General features: G+C 38.1%; 1 protein-coding gene across 2 annotated transcripts in view; it reads right to left on the reverse strand.

Annotated features, from left to right (window-relative positions):
• LOC126237459 (dehydrogenase/reductase SDR family member 11-like) overlaps window positions 1–16,154 on the reverse strand; it is a 102,326-nt gene that overhangs the window by 15,951 nt on the left and 70,221 nt on the right. The window contains exons 4-5 of one of the 2 annotated variants that reach the window (XM_049947596.1): window positions 7,011–7,140; window positions 2,363–2,515 (exon numbers count right to left, since the gene is read on the reverse strand). In XM_049947596.1, the coding sequence (XP_049803553.1) occupies window positions 2,363–2,515; window positions 7,011–7,140 (283 nt within the window). The remainder of the gene's footprint in view (window positions 1–2,362; window positions 2,516–7,010; window positions 7,141–16,154) is intronic. The other variant, XM_049947597.1, reaches the window with a different exon arrangement.

The following is a 16,154-nucleotide window of genomic DNA, read 5'->3' on the forward strand; positions in this document are numbered from 1 at the left end:
GTGCACACGAATGCGTGCATATACAAAGTTGTAAATTTATGTTTCGTTGTCTTTTGTCTACGCAGTGCAGAATGTAACTGCGTATAATTTATTTTCATAAATGCTACGTAATATCCGTCTGGCCAAGCGAATTCTAGAGAAAAGTACTGACACGCACAAGAAATGGAATTCATTACGGAAGCTGAGAGGATTTAGTACTGCTGTAGTGCAACAGATGGTAACACTTTTCAAGCTGTAAACGAAAGAAAACAAGAAAAAGTTCTGGGCTAAATATTCAAAGAATATCCGATGAATTGTATAATGTGCATTACTAACGTGCGATGGAAGGCCATAAATGTGAACTAGATAACGTCTATCTTTAATATTGTAAGATATGGATTTAATAATGTTCTCTCATGATAGTTTTTTTTTTTTTTTTTAATATAGAAGGAGAAGGTATGTGACCAGTAACTTATGTTACAACCAGTGACGTCACAACTTTGTTTTGATGATATAAAAAAAAGAGAATGATGGAATGCAATTTTTTATGTTGCTAATAACTAGAATCACTACATCTATAGGACCACTACATCTATTAGATGTGGTGTTGAACCTAACACCCCTCTTGCAAGTAATACTGTCTGCAGTATAGGATGCTGTGTAGGAAGTATAAAAAAGGATCCATTTACTTTTTTGTATTTCAAAGAAGACAGTTTTCTTGAATTTTGCATTTAAAATTGGTAGTATAGAGGTTCGTGAGGTACCGATCAGGAAACTAACTATAATCTAAGAATCACGTTTTGATATCGTGAATATGTGAAGATGTCTAGACATAGTTCTGGATCGACGAATTTCATTTTAATCGGTAAAAAAATTAATCGAGTGCCTTATTACATTTTACATATCTGGTACAGCATCAGGTTTAAGTCAAACATTAATTTGATGAAAACACCAAAAAATGGTTCAAATGGCTCTGAGCACTATGGGACTCAACATCTGTGGTCGTCAGTCCCCTAGAACTTAGAACTACTTAAACCTAACTAACCTAAGGACATCACACACATCCATGCCCGACGCAGGATTCGAACCTGCGACCGTAGCGGCCACGCGGTTCCAGACTGAAGAGCCTAGACCCGCACGGCCACACCGGCCGGCAAAACACAAAAAAAAAAACCACAAAAAATTTGATACACTTTTAAGTACTATTTTTTCACTTGTTGGTCATCGCATACAAACAAAATATTATCTTTCTGTACATGAATTTAATATACGATACTCTCTGGCGTCATGTAGAGATAAATTTCAAATAGGAGTGCTGATCTGGCGATGTTGTATTATCAAATGTCATTCGCAACTCAGCACAGTATTGAAGCCATTTAAATAATAACGAATTCGTTCATCGATAAACGGTAGGAAACTTTCCTATTGACGTTGTCAGTGCATTCGATGCGTCGTGACCGCTTTCAGTTTTTCGTAGTATTCCATAGCTTGACGTCTAAGCGACAATCTTCGAAATATTAAAACAGCACTCCAGATTGCGGTTTGCTCTAGTGCCGACCACTGACGCGATCCTAAACAAGTTGCATTATGTGGATCCCGGATCCTTACACTTGGGGCTATGATATCTTTTTTATTTTATTTTTAGCTTTACTGAGTGAAGTGCCACATCTATTAGCTGCTCTCAAAGCTTATAAAGCTTATTGAAAGGTGACGTCAAAATGACGACTTCCAGAAAACTCGATGTGACAAAGAAACTTGACAGCTGTCGACAAATGGGCTGGACGAGTATACGCCATTTTGACGTCACTTTCCAGTAAGTTTAGAATGAAAATAGCGTCTTCCGTCATATCTGGCAGACCTTTGTCTAATAATAACGGGGAGAGGGTGACATTGAGGGTCACGGAAGGCGAACTGGATGTAACGGCTGGCAGTACAGTGCAGTACGAGTCTGTTCGTGGAACTGCTAGGGCTGAGTATGAAGCGGAATGACGATGGTTATTGGTACATGGAGTAAATCTTTTAAATACATGCTAAATCCGTACGATCTTTGTGAAAATATTCAGAGTGTACCATCTGCAAAACTGGCTTTAATTTCAGTCAAAAAAGTCCTGCTCATGTTCGGTCCGAAATTAGCAATGTCACAGCAGTAAATGGTAAATGGAGTCACGTTCGTCAACAGTGAAGGGGAAGAAATTAACAGGGGCTTATTCACCATGCAATACAAGTGTCTGGTAGCGGAATAGTGCGATGTCCGCCTGCCGCAATGTTATGTGTTCCCTCTTATGCGACTCGTCTTGATACCAGAGCTGTTCCCTGATAGCTTCATTTAGTTACTCGGAATGTGAGACCAGGATTGCAGGTCGTAGGAAACAGCACTACTGACCTGTACGCGCGGATGTCGCGACAGCATGTAAACAACAGCGTCAGCAATGTCCTCTGGATGCAAGGCAGGCGACTCTTTTACCTCTTTGGGCAAGTCGAACTTCGGCAACGATCTTCTCAGTCCTTCGGTATCCACCATACCAGGGGAAATTTGCTGCAATGAAATGTTCATTACTTAGTTACAACTAGCATAGCCATGTACTAAAATTTGGTCTTTGAACGAAAATCGGTGGAATACGATTCTATTTATAACATGAAGCTGAAGAATGATGCAATTTTACAATAAAAATGAGTGCAAAATACAGGTGTAACAAAACTACGTATGCAAAATTTTTGAGATTTTACAGGAGATAGGATGGATGATTCTCTTATGTGACAAAAATATCACTTTCCCCCCTCCCCCCAGGCGTCCATTGACATTTACATACAGCGCCCGCTCTACGTGAAACCTTGACCCACGATTATCGTTTTAATTTGCTTTTGGCATTTTACGATGTGATATTGGTTATAACATATTTTTCCCAGTGTATAAAAGATATTCATGTCACAGGTTTATAATGAGAAGACATTAATTTTACTCGTGTATGTATGGCAATAGAAGAGCGTCAGCTATAATTTTCAGATTTACCATTAGAGGGACCTAAAAAATCTATTCAAATTTAAAATGTTCATTTGACATCATAAACGGTCGTCAAGCCATAGTTACTAAAGTAATGAATTTTTTAAAAGGCTGCGTAACTACTTCTGGCGCTGTCAGTCGTCTTTTTCAAATTGTAATCACAAACCTGGAAAACGGCATTACTAATTGCAACCACACTTCTTTCGAATATTACGGAAAATACAATAAAACCAGTAAACTGAACCGAAGGCAGCACAAACGGGTTACGTCATGACAATTTTTGGTTGATCAGTCATTTCACACCTTAATGCATTGCAGATGAAAACTGCATCGGGAAGAAAGACATTATATACTCTTGCATTACGATACGATCCTGCAGCGATACAACAATCATTTTGCAAACGTAGGATCACACGTCCCACTCCTATAACGTGCAGCAAGCCCAAACCTAGAACACAGCACCCAGTCGTACTGTGTTCTCCTAGTGAAATCTTACAAAGACGATGCACTCCCATTTGGGCTAACACAAAAATGATCATTGCATCACTGCAGGACGTAATACAATAGTACTGTATATGTGTAACCCAGATGCGAAAGCCGCTAACTGCATGATAAGCGAAACTGAGATATCCCGAAAAACTCATCTCACCCAAACTATTAAAGTTAAAGACTTCAATTCTTTTCTAAAAATAGGTGAAAAATAATTAAATACACGGTATTAATGGCTGAAATCTATAACTGTGTTTTATACGTTAAAATCGTAAGTGAATTATTGACTTAGTTGTTTTTTTTCACCAGATTTATCCAGTTAGTGGATTTTGCAAATGTATCTATCTAGTTACTTATTAAAAAATATTCGGCTGCAAAATCCGCTACTCGGTGTTAGTTACGAATGACGTAAGGTGGAATTTACTTATTGCGAGTATAAAAGCAACACGTTTTATATCAAAGAAAAATCTGAAAATTCTACGAAACTGGCTTATAAAAATACGAAGGGAACATTATTTTACCGGGAAAAACTGACTTATTTAATGCCAGAAAGAGAACAGAGATGAATGCTCAACATTGTGGTTTTTTTACAAAAAAATATACCATTCCGTTTTTCACATCAAAAGATATAGCAGAAAATAAAATAAACTTGTAATTGCATATTAGTAAACCACCGAAATTGATTTGGAAAAGAATAAAATTGGCGGGAATTTGCATCTTAGTTAAAATAGCAACAAAAAGTTCTACAAAATGAAATCAGCTGAAAATTGCTTGTAAGTGACATCGTCCTCAACACTACCCATTAATTCAAAATCGCTTGCCGCATCTTCAGGTGCAGCGGTGTCCCTGCCTGCTCGTGTAAAACCTCGATTAGAATTTGAGTTTGCTGTTGGTCGCCTAGTCGTGAAGACTAGCTATAAAAGCTATAAAAGCTTTTTGATGTTTCCGAGTTTGGCTTCTGAAAGTTTTATTCCAGCTGTGATTGGTGTTGGCCGTTTCCTTTTCAGGATACTCTTCCCGTCTCCAGTCTCAAAGTTGTAGAAGGGCTCTCCACGAACTAGAGAAATCATCTTGTTTAAGCTTTTCGTGAACACCATTTTTTTGGCTTCCTGAATCTGTAAATGTCACTTATCAATTCCTTTCTCTAATCCTTCCACGTATGTCATAACAATTACTGTAAACAGAGTACTCTTTGCATAATATTGCTTTAGTAATACTTTTCATGTTCTTACATTTTTCTTCTGGTAACATTTCTCTCTCACTGATCAGGCTGCCTCTTGCTTTTCCATGAGGGGCTTTCGCCCTCCTTCTGGTCATTTGCAACTGCTACGACAGGTTCGACCTCTTGTGGAACTCCTACTGTTTCAATTACGCAAACTTTGTTTGTACCATCTGCTGCATTTAAGCCGCCCACAAAATATCTTGTTTTCTTCAAAAGACTCACGCAAATACATCAACAAACATCCTACTGACCAGCTGAACTGTGCTCACCAGTGCATATTTCAACAAGTAATCGGCAGCGAGAGCTTCATTGTTGCGTACACGTTCGTTACAGCGTAGCCACCCTAACTCTGAATGAGAAAAATGTCCCTTCGAATCGTAACAAACTGAAAGGTAGCTTTGAATGTCTAGATTGGTAACTCTGGTGTCAGTTCGCGTTCCTTGCATCAGGATCTGGTACAGCAACTGCTACGCCTATTGAACTTCGCAGGTTTTACAAATTTAGGACATTTATCAGACTTTGCACCAGAAGACAACGTGCAGTTAGCGGCTTTAGCAAACCAAACAACATCTTCTACAGCCAATTTCAAAGGTTTATAGCGGGTTTTGCGCACTGAAACCTATTTTTGCATCGGGGCTACTCATATAATACCTTTCGTCCAGATGCAGTTTTCATCTACACTGTGTGAAATGACTTATCGACCAAAAATTGTCGTGACGTCTCGTGACCAGTTTCTGCTGACTTTGCGTAAGTTTACTGGTTTTGATGTATTCTTCATCATATTTCAAAGAAGGCTTTGCTTCGGTTTAAGGTTTTAATGTATTCTTCGTAATATTTCAAAGAAGTGTGGTTGCAGTTATTAAGTCAGTTTTCCAGGTTTGTGATTACATTTGAAAATGATAACTCAGTGACGAAACTAGTTACGTAATCTTTTAAAAATTCCGTTGTTTGAGTGATTGTGGCCTCCACGACTGTTTGTGGTGTAAAACAAACATTTTAAATTTCATTCAGTCACACTCCTTGATGACAGTTATCTCAAAATACAAAATCTATTCACATTATACTAAAGCTGTTGCTTACAGCTGTTGCTTAAAGCTACTTTCACTTGACAAATTCTTTTAAATGATGCAGTGTTATGATTTTATCATCTGCTTGTTTTGTAACTTTCGTCACTATTGTTATATAAATTTATTCGAGTCTTTGTAATTTAATATTATAATTTGCTGATTTTTAGTGAGCACATTTGTGTACAGTTTAACTGACTCCTACTGAAACTGTCATCAGATTGTTTTTCCTAATAGTTGGCCAATTGTTTATTTCATTTTTTGATAGAGACCTGAAACCAAATTTATGAAGTGAGTTTACTCGTTTAGTCGAAAAGTCTATACTGTGGTGGGCACCACTCGTGATAATATACACATTAATTTTTTGCTTGTTTTTGTTACACATGTTTGTAGATTGTCTATCAAAATGTGTTTGCTAAAGATTTGGGTAAATAATAAATAATGTTTCAGTTTAGTTTACTAATGGAATGTAAATCGTTGTAGGCTGTAATGTGTAAAATAGTTAAATTTTGTCTCACAGTTGTTTACTAATATTTATAGAGATGAAAATGTTGACAAACATAGAAAAATGAGAAAACTATCAATAGTTACATTACAAATAAGACAAATTCCAGAATAGTAATATTTCGTAAATATGACACCATGTCAAAGAATTATTTTCTGAAGTAAGGCAAGAGAATGTGTTTCAATCAGAACATCTCAGACTACCACATTTGAAAATACCGTCCTCTCAACTCTGATATATTGCTTTTTCCTGGTTGCCACTTTTTGAAATATGAAGAGCACATTTTAAATTCTTAAAATATGGTAGCGGTGGCTGAATTGATTGTCTCTTCCTTTTGCTCTTTCTTTCATCACGTTCTTCCTCCTCAATTTATGGGATTCATATTGAGAGTGCTTCCTCTTGCAGTGGCGTTGCTCATCAGATTTTTGGCAATATCTGTCTTAAAGAAATTACATTATTGGTTTAGTTCCTATTTTTTTATTAGATGCATCATTCCTGGATTCACTGTATTATTCAGGAAAAAAAATTAAGGAAAAGAATGAATAACTGTTCCCACCATATCCTTGGGGCCCCAGTTCACCTCTCTGTCTTACAAACTAGTGTGTACAACCAGTTCAGATTCGTCACAGTAAGTGGAACGAATATTACAATGACAATTCAGACTGCCCTAGCGTTATGCAGGTTCACTCAGTGCACTAGCAGGGTTTGTACCCATCTGCTGCATTGTTGTGACTACATTAGGTGACTTACCCCTACGCGTATCTTGCTACCCCTGGCCGTGAGGTCCTTCCTCAACCCTTCCAGCAAGACTTTCACTGCATGCTTGCTGGCACTGTACATCGCTCCTGCGGCTATGAACGGCGGCATGTGTCCTGCGATGCTGGAAAATAGAACGGATAGTTGCAGGACTCGGACATAGTAGCTGACTGCCTTATGAGGAGAAAAACTGCACTCTGATACTTTACTCTAGGGCGGCCTGTACAGACAACTAAAACATTTCTCAAATAAAGACTCATAGGCCTGATATTCCACTTTTGTATATCAGGTGTTGTTGTAGTCATCACTTTGAAGAATGGTTAATGCAGTTCTCTATGTTACTCTACAATATATAAGTAGTTTCATAGCAGGATAACTGCTAAATCTAAATTGGATATCCACTTGAACCTGCTTACTATATTCAGTCCTTTGATTGCTCTACAATGTTGATTCCCCTACTCTGTGCTGAAATACTAAATTACTAATTCCTTGATACTTCACTATGCTTCCTATAAATCTATCCCTTCTTTCGGTCAAGTAATTCCAATAACCTCTTTTCTCCAAAATTCGACTCAGTATTGCCTGATTACTAACACCATCTACTAACGATCATCGTTTATCCGTTTGTTCCCCACATTTCTCGTACACACAAGGCTACATTCCAAACTAATACATTCATAAAAAGCTTCCTGTCGCCCAAGTTTATGTCTTTATGTCAACATATTTCTCTTTTTAAAAAGAGTTTTTTTTTTCCTTGCCGTCATCAGCTATTTGAATGCACAGAGACCAAAACTTGTCCACTACTTTTAGTATCTTGTTTTATCACCTAACTCCCTCTGTATCGTTTTACTTAATTCGAATACCCTCAATTACCCATGTTTTACTTTCATTTCTTTTTACCTTATAATTTTTTTGAGGACATGTAATATCCCCACGGAAAATTACCCTCTACCATGCACTAATTAATAGTGATCAATCAAATTATCCACATTTATTTACGTTTGAAAAGTATCGGATTAGATTTTTCTAGTAAAATATGCGCCGACAGCTCGTCGACGCCAAGGTATTTTTCTAGTACGTTTATTCTTTGGAACAACAGAGGTACAGATATGTATACTCCATGGTTATTATAGTAGAGAGAGAGAGAGAGAAGGGAACAGTTTCGGAAATATCGGTGGGAGGATTTTTGGATTCCTAAAGAAATTTAGGCACTCTTCTTCGCACTAAAGCGAACAAGGGAAATTTGTGCCGATAGCGGGATAGATAAAGAAATGATAAACCTGTAAAAAGGTAAATTTCCTGAGACTTAAAATACACGGAAACGGAACCTGTAATTAACAAGGATTCAATATACTTCTTTCATCAGAAATAAGGTTTGTGACCATTTTTTTACAGAGTGAATGAAGAATGAGTTCTCTGTATGAATCATTGATGATTGTCTAGGCCTGTAATTAATTGGGAAGTTTCAGCTGTGACGAAGAGAACCTGCAATCTATGAGTTTTATAAATCGTCCAAAAAGGCTTCGTCCACATCTGAAATATTAGATCTGTCGTAAACTGAACGAATTGTTCAAACGATCGATTTTCCCAACTGAATGCAGCGCTTAATAATAATAACAAATGTAAAGATTTTTTCTAGCAAGACCGCCGCTGAGTATTAAGACGAAGGGCTCTACCGGAGATTGGACCAGGCTGATCTCAAGTAATTTATATTTGAATTGTACACAGATAAATTAGAGAGAGAGAGAGAGAGAGTGAATGTAATTCTAGAAATTACTTAGAATCCTCCAGTAGTATAATTGTTTGTCTGTCCTCTTACGGATCAGCCAGCCATAATACACGAAGCCCTGACTTTACTGTACTGATTCAGGTGTGAGAGTGAAGGAGCGATAAATAAGACAGATACACTTCTGTACAGACAAACATTACACCAAGTTAGCGGCAAGCTGCATTCATCACACACATAGACTTTCATCAGAATCAAAACCACAAAACAAAGTAGTAATCAAAGAATTCATTAGAATGGCCAATCCGTGACAGGACACGTTTTTGGACGGTGTTAAAATAATTTTGTTCTTTGTTTCATGTGAACGACGACGAGACAACCTAACTTAAAAAAAAAAAAAAAAAAGAGAAGAAATACTCGCAGTCGAATTACTTGGATCCACAGATATACAGCACGCAGGGCGCAGACAAAAGGCCAGATCTATAATATTTTAATTAAAGCTTGCTAGTATTCTGGAAGTAGACGTAGATTTGAACATTTACTAATTGTGTTCATACAAGACGTAGTTTGATTGAACTGCCCCAGTTGCATTTAACCGTATAAGTACTATACGAAAGTATTCTTGTGTGAAGGGAGATATATATAAATCTTGACTGTAGAACATTTATATGGTTTCAACTAGGGCAATGTTTAAGATGAGTCAAGCAGAGCAGAGCAACACGCAACAGCCTTCAGCTGTGAGCACCGATGATAATGAGGTAGTAAGAAGTGTTGTAGAACCGATCGCTACAGATAGCGCAATAGAACGCCCGGTAGACACGGCTGGAGATGTAACAGCAGGGATGCAACATGGATTAGATCCATTAGTAATTATAATGAGACAGATGCAAATGATAACGGAGAGTATGAATAATATGAAAACCGACATTAACGCGAAATTAGCCTCAGTTACTGAAGGGCAAAACCATTTGAATACAAAATTAGCTTCAGTTACTGAAGGGCAGGAAAATTTGAAAGCTGAGATTAAGCAGCAGTTACATGATAGTTTTTCCGAATTAGAGCAGCGGATAGAGGAAAAGACAAAGGAACTAAAAGATCAGGCCGAAGAGACGGAACGAAAATTAACTGCACAAATCGAATTAGTTAAAGCTCAATGTGAGGAATCTACTCAACGCGTTCGTGTAGAAATGAAGGAGTACGTGGCTATTAAGATAGATACCGTACGGGAACAGGTGGAAATGGTTCCGCAGTTAGTACAAAAGCAAGATGCCATGTCATGTGCAATTGCGCAACTCCCTGAATTGGCACGTACGCAGACGAACCTAAAGGAAAGTGTGGAACATCTGACAGAACGTCAAGACTTTATTGACCACCAGATTAATGTATTAACGGGTAAATTATCCGAAATCACATTAGAAAACAAAAGGCTAATGTGTGAAAACGTTGAGCAAAATGTTAAAGTAGCATTCCAGAGTCTATGCGGCAAACAGGAAGAGAATTTGTTTGCGAAAGGACTTGAGGAAGTGCGACAGCAGTTAGGTGCTGATTTCGAGCATTGGAAACAAACGATCGAAGAGTCGATACGCGTTTCACAACAAGGCTCAGAACAAATGAATACAGGCCGACAGCAGAAGTTGTCAGCGACTATAGACCCAGTTACTGCACATTCGCACACAATACCGACATGTGTAAGTAACTCGAATATCAAATTGCCACGAGCTAGTTGTTCGCGTGACGTTTTAGCGGATGGAGATTACGAAAGCCTTTGTCATGCAGAAGAAAAAATGATAAAGCATCGGCAATTTCAGATTTTTAACACTGACAAAAGGGGGGTCCACCCGATTGTTTTTATTCGAAGTTTTAGAGGAGTGCTACCCAGAAATTGGTCGGAGTGGCAGAAGATCAGTTTCGTTACTGGGTATATACAAGGTTCGGGGGCGATCTGGGCCTCGGACATGACTTCTGTTTGCGCGACCTATGAAGATTTTGAAAAAGCGTTTTTAGCAAAATTCTGGTCAGAAGGGGTACAGGAACGCCTAAGGCAGGAGGTGCTCTACCCAGAGCCTTTCTCTTTTTCGAAAGGAAGCCTTAGGAAGTATTTTGAAAAATATATAAATAAAACAAGATATTGGGACAGACCTATGCCTTTGCCAGACATAATAAACATACTTAAGGCAAGATTACCAACTAGCATCCGGAATCAATTAATTTACGGCAACGATAAAGACCTGGAGTCGTTCCTCACGACGTTAGATCATATAGACATTATAGAAGAGAACAGCCAGAAAGCCCGTAATAACAGATTCCAGTATAGAGAGATAGAACTTCCGGCAAATGGTAGGCAAGGGAACGCACAGAGATCGATAAATAGTGGAGAAACCCCTCAAAATATCAACAATAATACCGGCAATAGTCTTGCGAGGGGCTATCCAAGGAATAACAGGAATGGGAAAAGATACAATCCCGTATGGGGAAACGAAAGGAATTTTAGACCGCAAGCTTGGAATAATAACGGTAATAGAAAGTGGAATCAACCGGGGGGAATAAACTCCAACAATCAACATCAGTGGGGACGGACATCTACGAATCAACCGGTAATTACCGAAGTGACGGACGATGTCAACCACCAGGCGAATCAAAATCCAACAAACTTGTAAGGACCCACTCGTGCCCCGGAGGAGCGGTCAACAATAGGTTGAGGGGCAACAGGATATGTGTACCCATGCTAACGTATAATGATGGACGATTACTGGCAGATGAATTGACCGAAGACTTAGAACCCAAAGATGAAGATAAGGAACAGGTGGCAGTAGCCGAAGTGCAAGTAATTTTGGAGACTGTACCTATAACGGCGGTTTTAGACACAGCTGCAACCACGAATGTTACTTCGGAGGCTCTATTCAACAAGATCAGAAATATAAGAAGAGTACCAATGTTTCCAGTTCAAAATTGCAGAATGATAGGCGCCGTTGGGGCTCGATCGGCGAATGTAAAAGTGCAGTCACTACTTAGTGTAGAAGTAGGAAATGTAGCAATATTAAGCACATTCCTTGTTGTGAAAAATTTGGTGGTAGACTGCATTATCGGAGTCGACAGCCTACGTCAATACGGATGCAGAATAGATTTTAAAACAGGAAAATTTTGGTTAAATATAAATAAACAAGAAATTGAGTTGGACTTGTTGAAAAAGGAAGGCCTTACCAGAAAATATAATAGTGGGATCAGTGTGCAAGTAATCAGGACTGCACAGAATTCTAAACAGCACGCAAATAATGAGTTCCAAGTCAAAGGAGATTTCGGTCAATTAGTGTATGAGAAGTTAAATGAATCCGACTGCATCACTGAAGATCAGAAGAAGCAGCTCAAAGAATTATTATTAGTTTATGAAAACGTGTTTGATGAAAGGCCAGGAGTGATTAAAGGATACATATGCCATCTCTACGTTAAGCCGCACGAAACATATTGTCGAACTTTCTATCCTGTTCCCTGGAGGTTAAAGGCTCAAGTTCAAAAAGAAAGAGATCGCATGTTGAATTGGGGTTTGATCGAACCCTCCACAAGCCCCTACTGCTCACTATTGTTGGTCGTGCCAAAAGCATACACGGGATCGAACAAAATAAAAGGGTAATTTCCTCATAATGACTTAAAAAGATATAATGAAGAATAGGAGATAGGGAGGAATGGGTTTCCGAGTGACAGAGATGAACGCTCGTAAAAAATATAACGATGAACTGTGTGTGTGTAGTGTTAAAAACCTTTAAAGTGAAGTAGTTAATCAATGACATAGAATATAGAAATAGTGACTAATTACTACTATTGAGTGTTGTAAAAAGGATAGTGGAGATAGGCTTCACCTGTGGTTTGAGTGAACATAGAACTTTAGCTTTGCTAATGTGATCAAGATGTATAAAGTATCTGAATGACCTGCGAGAAGAATGAAATGTTTCCCGCAAATGACGCTGAGTAATAAAAAAAAAGGTTTAAAGTGAATATTCATATATAATCTCATGTGAACGCTTAGATGGGTAAACGTGTGAAGGGATGTGTTGTGGTAGTGAATCGTGAGTGACGGTTAACGCCGCAAAAACAATTTCCCGCGCAAAACAGTTGACGTCGGCGCGAGAATTAAAATCGATAGAGACGACACAGATATGCTTTATAAGAGACTCGCACCAAACGCGAGGATAAACTGATTCATGTTGAACTTTAAAAGGAATAGGTGTTATAATTAGAAGTTAAGAGTTTTTAATTTATTAATGAATAATTAAAAAAAGTAATATTCATAGAATTAATAGATGTTTAATGGTTTGTGTTCGTTTGGGAATTCTGTTTGAAAAATCCATTTCCATAGATGAGCATGGATGAACGCAGTATGAATCAGAGAGTAAATGAAAGAAGCGAATCCGCATTCCTCAATGCTAATAATTTTTACATTTCAGCACTAAAGCGAAGAAATATATGTGTTTAGAATAAAAAGTTTTTGAGGATAGCTAAATTATAGGACTTATTAAGGAAATATGGATGATGTCTTGGTATAAAATAAACTACACTTTCCATTATTCGATGATTTGAATCCAAAATCTATAGTAAGTTACATGAATCCTTTAAATTACGAAGAACAAATCAGTCATAGAAAATCTGTTAAAGCGTTTGGACTTCTAAGTACAAGTGGGGAGACAAAGTAAAAAGGAGTATTCAAACGAGAGTAAATCGGATGATGCTTTTGGCAACATCATTTATTAAGAGTTGAATTCATTGAAATACGTCGTAACAAAAAGGATCCATGAAGCCATAAGGATTTTGCTTTCAAAAAGGAGAATCTTGGATGGTGCAACCTAATCAGTTCTCTTACAGGAAGAGTCTTCCTTTTTGGTCATTGCTAATTCTTTTGGAATGAATGTTGCATGTGAATTCGAGTATCCCTGTTCCTTCTACTCTTCCCATTGTGGTCCGCGTAGAAGATCAACTACAAAGGGGGCCGCGTAGAAGACCGACTACAAATGTGGACGTCGGGGACATGCAAGACCCGGGGGAGTTTAGCACCGCAAGATACTGTACTAGGAGCAAGATTGTAAAACGCAAATTCACGTTATTTATTGTAAAAAGTTTTTTTTTGCTAGAGGCACAAACTACCCTTTTCCAAATCGTGATACAAATTGATCCCTATCTTTTCTTTAGAGATAAATTTCAAAATTATTTTTGTTCTTCTATAGGCTTTCCTATCTTCTATGTACCGTAGGCTGGGGGTCTAAGCTTAAGAGGTTTTCCAAGGTTTCCCTGCTTAAGAAAGTTCCCGAATGGGTAGACCCTGACAACAGTTCATGAAAGATCATCTTCCTTGGTTGTGCACAGCAAACATAACACCGAGATGCACGTAAAAGCAATACAGTCGCGGTACTTGTCTCTTCATTTCTTCTGTTTTCCACATTTCTTTTCTTCGTCTGTTTCAAACAGAATATTCTTTTTCAGTCGGAGGACTGACAATCATCACTTCCGGGTTATCCACACTAATAGATAGCTCGCGAAGTGTGTTCGGTGAATCAAAATTGAGCTCACAAACTTCGCTCGCTGCGAGGGGCATTGTAATATCCCCACGGAAAATTACCCTCTACCATGCACTAATTAATAGTGATCAATCAAATTATCCACATTTATTTACGTTTGAAAAGTATCGGATTAGATTTTTCTAGTAAAATATGCGCCGACAGCTCGTCGACGCCAAGGTATTTTTCTAGTACGTTTATTCTTTGGAACAACAGAGGTACAGATATGTATACTCCATGGTTATTATAGTAGAGAGAGAGAGAGAGAGAAGGGAACAGTTTCGGAAATATCGGTGGGAGGATTTTTGGATTCCTAAAGAAATTTAGGCACTCTTCTTCGCACTAAAGCGAACAAGGGAAATTTGTGCCGATAGCGGGATAGATAAAGAAATGATAAACCTGTAAAAAGGTAAATTTCCTGAGACTTAAAATACACGGAAACGGAACCTGTAATTAACAAGGATTCAATATACTTCTTTCATCAGAAATAAGGTTTGTGACCATTTTTTTACAGAGTGAATGAAGAATGAGTTCTCTGTATGAATCATTGATGATTGTCTAGGCCTGTAATTAATTGGGAAGCTTCAGCTGTGACGAAGAGAACCTGCAATCTATGAGTTTTATAAATCGTCCAAAAAGGCTTCGTCCACATCTGAAATATTAGATCTGTCGTAAACTGAACGAATTGTTCAAACGATCGATTTTCCCAACTGAATGCAGCGCTTAATAATAATAACAAATGTAAAGATTTTTTCTAGCAAGACCGCCGCTGAGTATTAAGACGAAGGGCTCTACCGGAGATTGGACCAGGCTGATCTCAAGTAATTTATATTTGAATTGTACACAGATAAATTAGAGAGAGAGAGAGAGAGAGAGTGAATGTAATTCTAGAAATTACTTAGAATCCTCCAGTAGTATAATTGTTTGTCTGTCCTCTTACGGATCAGCCAGCCATAATACACGAAGCCCTGACTTTACTGTACTGATTCAGGTGTGAGAGTGAAGGAGCGATAAATAAGACAGATACACTTCTGTACAGACAAACATTACACCAAGTTAGCGGCAAGCTGCATTCATCACACACATAGACTTTCATCAGAATCAAAACCACAAAACAAAGTAGTAATCAAAGAATTCATTAGAGACACTAAACCATTCAGTTTAACTCATCTCCCATTACCGTCTCCAACCGAATTACAGTTCCAACGGTAAACGTGGATTACTTCTGTCTGAACTTTAATTTCCTTCATTTCTCCCTAGTTTCCTTTCGTGTGTCCGCAGCGTTCAGACTGAGTGGCATAAGAGATGAGTTCCAAACCTATTTCATTCTTTTCTCAATTACTGTGCTTTTCATGAACGTGGACTCTTGGAACTGCATTCTGGTGTTTGTACAATTTGTCTCTAACGTATCGCTCACAGGACTCACATGTGTAACACATTCTATTGAACACAAAATTAAATGCAAAATCAATGCTCCTACTCGATACGACTTTGTCTGTGTTATCGTTCCTGTAAATAATATTGCAGTGGTCTATACATTACGGCTCCAAGTATGCAGTAATGTACCCTTATGAGAAGTATTATTCTCCCACTTGTTCTCAATTTGTCTCGTTAATGACAACAGAAGATTTACTTCCTCCTATCGGTATTTCGAGATATCGACTAACAAGCGAATATATAAGCCAATACTTGTTGTTAGACGTTGTATATGTTTTATTCATGATGGATTCCTGCACTTTCTATCACGTATGTCTTCCAAAGTCCAACTTCTCATTTCAGTCATGTGCAGTTGGAGTCATGACTTATAACTGCTATGGTAGCTCAAAGGATCTTTGAAGAGTGCCAGAAAATCAGAGCTCTGGTGAAACC

Source organism: Schistocerca nitens, chromosome 2 (assembly GCF_023898315.1).
Source record: "Schistocerca nitens isolate TAMUIC-IGC-003100 chromosome 2, iqSchNite1.1, whole genome shotgun sequence".
NCBI lineage: Eukaryota > Metazoa > Arthropoda > Insecta > Orthoptera > Acrididae > Schistocerca > Schistocerca nitens.